This window comes from Corylus avellana, chromosome ca4 (assembly GCF_901000735.1).
Source record: "Corylus avellana chromosome ca4, CavTom2PMs-1.0".
NCBI lineage: Eukaryota > Viridiplantae > Streptophyta > Magnoliopsida > Fagales > Betulaceae > Corylus > Corylus avellana.
In genome coordinates, this window is record NC_081544.1 from 19,848,944 (window position 1) to 19,853,622 (window position 4,679).

Consider the following 4,679-nt stretch of genomic DNA (forward strand, 5'->3'; position numbering starts at 1 on the left):
TCTCATAGTCGATAGTCAGAGTCACCGAGCAGCCTTGATCCTTTGTTGTAACCTCCAAAGTGATCTTAAAACTCTTGTAGTTTTTTTTTAATCTCTCCATATTTTACACCGTAAGTGAAGATCTTTTTCCCGTCATCTCCTGATTTGTCCTTCACATTCACCGCAGACTTTCCTGTCATAGTTTTCAACAACAGACTTCATTTTAGAATTAGGGTAATAATATGTACAAGTCAAGGTTGGGAAAATGTCAGTTAGTGTTCCTTACCTGCTACAACAACCATAGTCCATTCCTTCGACTCCCAGTCACCCCCCTTGCGTACTTCAATTTTTGTCACCAACGTTGGGCAGATCTCAGGCAGTTTGTTTGCGTTTTTCCGGAAGATTTCGTAGAACTTCTCACCAGAGCATTTGAGATCTCTTTTGTCCACCAAGTTTAAAATTTGAGCCATTGCTGAGAAACCAAGAAGCTAGCAAGAGAATAGGAGAGAAGTTTGAAAAAGAATAACATGCCCTTAGCCATTTATAGAGAGAAGAAAAATCTTTTTCAAAACATGATCAGGAAGTTCGATGTGATAATTTTAGGTTTTCCCTTAATTAGATACCGTCTATATAATGAACATGGTGCGTTTAGCATGTGAAATGACTATTTTATTAAGAAAAATACAACCTTTATTAAGAACGGAAGAAATGGTTCGATCCTAATTAAAAATATACTATGTGTATATGGTATTCCAATCATGATTTGCGAATCTGATCCTTCGAATGGTCCACACCACCACTACGTACAACATTCTCTATATATATATTGCGCTCATCTGAAAGAATAAATGGTCTACTTCGTAAAGAGAAAAGATATAAAATGACATTCAAGCAAAAAAAAAAAAAAAAATGAAAGAAGTGATATTGTTCCTGACATTTAGGCTTAAATTTTTACGTATCCGTATAATTAATTGAAATATAAAGAGAATGAGGTAGATCAATTTCAAACTTTATGTATACTTTACTTTCATATCATATTAAATTTTTATTTATTATAAAAGGTTAAATTCTTAAAAACTAATTGATTTAATTATTTAGCTAATAATTTAATACCCTCGTGTGGATTGGGCCGGAAAAATACACTGAAATCCTAGCCAGTTCAAAAGCACAAATTAATAAAATACCCATATATTCATATAGCTAGTGGATGTTATATCCCATGGTTAAAGAATCAGATCCTTGGAATGGTCCATCAATATGGCACTCTCCATCACCCCCACCCAAAATAAATAAATAAAATGCTAACTAAAAAAATACATTTTCATTGGACCATTATTCTATTATATATACTAAGGCCATAGTGTCGATTTGATCAGATTACTTAGAAGGCCCACAGTAATTGGTGTTAGAGTATATCATGGAGCGAGTTCAAAAATAATAGACACAGTTGAAGACTATTATTGAATTATAGTTGAAAAATGTCACTGAGTCACACTTGAAATTATCAAAAGTTACAGTTGAAGTCTATCTATATTTAAAGACTATAACCTAGCTAACATAACTATAGTAGAAGTGTCTTTGTATCTAACATGATTCTCCTATAAATAGGAGCATGTTATATTGTAAATATCACTAAGAGAAATAAGAGCTTAATGCAGCATTAGAGCTTTATTCTGTGGAAGTAGGTCATAGACCAAACCACATGTATCTTTTTGTCACTATCTTATTATTCCGCTTTATTATTTCTTTCAATTGGTTCACTTTTTTTAATGAAGAGAATAGATATAAAATGACACTCTTGAGCATTAAAAAAAATGTGGATGCTAAATGTTGTGATATGATCATATAACCTTTTTTTCATCCAGGTAGTCGTTAGTCGAAATAGGTTGTACGTTACCAAGTAATGTTAAAAGTTATTCTTATGTAATTCAAAGAATAATGTGGCTTCTAAAATCATTATTGGCATTGTGATTGAATATTATTGAATTTTGATCGAATTGTGATTTTAAAAACTATCTCATTTTATTGGATACTACAGAGTAGCGGTAATGTATTGAGAGTTATCCTTTAACAGTAATTACAATCAAATAATTAAATCAATTATGATCAGACTTACATACAATCAAATTTGATCATATATTCTAACAGTACCCCTGCATTGGGGCCTCGCTCCGGCAAAGAGTTGGTTCTCAGGCAAGAATACCACCCATCTCACATACTCTGTTACCAAAGAGAAGGGGGGAATAGAAATAATATGGAATTCTCGTTTGTACAGATCCCGGTCGATCGTGTAATTGGAAATACAAAATGACACAAAAGACACACGCTTTGTTTATTTTTGAGTTGAGAACTTTTATTTAATACACGGTCCTCATGCTACTTATTATCCATTAGAGGAAACATATAAAGCTCCTCAGTTTTTATTTCACTACTACTAGTAGGAAACAAACCTACTAGTACACAAGGACATGTCCCTTTGTATTAAGGATTGCGCAGAAGGTATTCCTCGACATCATTCATCACACTGATATAGAAGTTCAAGTACTCGGTAGGTTTCTGGCCTTCCACATTTGGCTCATATGCGATAGTCAGAGTCACCGAGCAGCCTTGATGCTTTGTTGTAACCAGGAAAGTGACAACAAGACTCTTGTACTTTTTTGTAACCTCTCCACCTATTACGTAAGTGTATGACTTATTCGTGTCTTCTCCCGATTCGGCCTTCACATTCACCTCAGACTTTCCTGTCATAGTTTTCAACAATAGACTTCATTTTAGAATTAGGGTGATAATATGTACAAGTCAAGGTTGGGAAGGTGTCAATTAGTGTTCCTTACCTGCAGCTACAACCATAGTCCATTTCTTTATTGAGGCCTTCGACTCCCAGTTACCCTCGACTAGTTGTATATCTTTCACCAAGTTTGGGCAGATCGTGGGCAAGAGGTTTGCTTTTTTCCGGAAGATTTCGAAGAACTTCTCACCAGAGCATTTGCGATCTCTCTGGTCCACCAACTTAGGAACTTGAGCCATTGCTGAGAAACCAAGTAGCTAGCAAGAGAATAGGAGAGACGTTTGAAAAAAGAATAACATGCCCTTAGCCATTTATAGAGAGAAGAAAAATCTTTTGCAAAACATGATTAGGAGGATTGACGTGATAATTTTAGATTTTTCCTTAATTAGATACCATCTATATAATCAGTAGGGTACGTGAAATGACCATTTTATTAAGAAAAGTGAACAACCTCTTATTAAGAATGAAATAAGGTGAAATAAAATAGGCTCGGTGTTGAAGTATACATATATTCTAACACTTGGAATAGCCATTTTCATACCCATGAGAGTGTGATTATGTGCTATAAAAATGAAAATTTCATTTCACCTTTTTCCATTCTTAATAAAATTTATTCTTTTTTTTTCTAATGAAATAGTCATACTGCATACTAAACATAACCATAGTATATCAGAATTTCAGTTCGAAGGCCAAAATAGAATTCCCATATCTAGATAGGGGATACAGTCTTCCAATTCATGATTAGAGAATCCAATCCTTCAAATGGTCCACACCACTACTACCGCATTCTCTATTGCGCTTATCGGAACAAATAAATGGTCCACTTCGTAAGGAAAAATGATATAAAACGACATTGAAGCGAAAGAAAAAGAAAAATAAAAGTGATATATATATATATATCTTGCAAGTCAATGGTTATTCATCAATAGGTCATCTAACAAATCTCAAAGAGAACAAGCTTAAGTTCAAACATCATACCCCACAGAAAACATGCTAATGTGCTCATAAAAATTTATTTCAAAACAAGTGAAATCTCTTTTATCCAAAAATTAGTCAAAGGACTCAAACTTCTAATGATATAATGATGTATTCAACCCTTTAAGCAAGTTAATGAAATGCAAATCACAGTTACAGCTTAACTCAAACTTGACAATAACATAGCACATTTTTTTTTTTTTTTTTTTTCAAATTTTTTAACACAAAATGAAAAATTAAAATAAACAAATAAGAAGAAAAATAAACAGACAAAGTATATTTTCATACCCCCAAACTTGAATTACACATTGCCTTCAATGTGTAGTATAACAATACATTACCGGAAGTAAGGAAACATCAAGGTGTAAAAAAGGGGCATGGCATCCTCCAAACTCAAATATCAAAACACCTGTCATCAAAACTAACAGCAAATTTTTTTTTTTTTTTTTTTTCGAAACAAAAATCAAAACATTAATTGCTGTTATAAACAAAAACAAATAAAAATATCATGTAATGAAAAAGGAAAGAAAGAATTTGTGGAGTGAAGTGCAAAAAATAAATTAGAGGAGAAAACTTTACATTGCTTCCCCCTATCATGCGGATGTCCAACCAATCCCTTCCACCCATTTTTCTTCAAAACTTCATATCCCTCTGGAAGGATATTTCACCATCTTATGTAGAATTTCTTACTTCGAAGGATCTTCTTAGGAAAGTGTTTCCTAGATTTGTGTGCTTGTGTGCACAAGTCCTTGAGTATCTTGACATAAGATGGCTATTTGAGACATTCAGACGATGAAGCTTTGGGCTCTTGATGTGTCTCAAGAGGGACAGTGATGCAGGCAGGAGCTTCAGTACTTGATTCCATGTCACTGGGTAGATCAGGATCTATTGATGGCTCACTGTTCTCATGGTGCTCAATTTGCTCCTCTTTCTCTTC

The 4,679-nt window shown here is 33.7% G+C and overlaps 1 protein-coding gene across 1 annotated transcript; it reads right to left on the reverse strand.

Annotated features, from left to right (window-relative positions):
• Nucleotides 1–2,450: 2,450 nt before the first annotated feature.
• On the reverse strand, nucleotides 2,451–3,006 carry LOC132178183 (kirola-like). Its single transcript, XM_059590633.1, has 2 exons — nucleotides 2,814–3,006; nucleotides 2,451–2,720 (listed from the first exon to the last, which is right to left on the reverse strand). Exons 1-2 carry the CDS (start codon nucleotides 3,004–3,006, stop codon nucleotides 2,461–2,463), a joined length of 453 nt encoding a protein of 150 aa, XP_059446616.1. The 3' UTR covers nucleotides 2,451–2,460.
• Nucleotides 3,007–4,679: the final 1,673 nt, after the last annotated feature.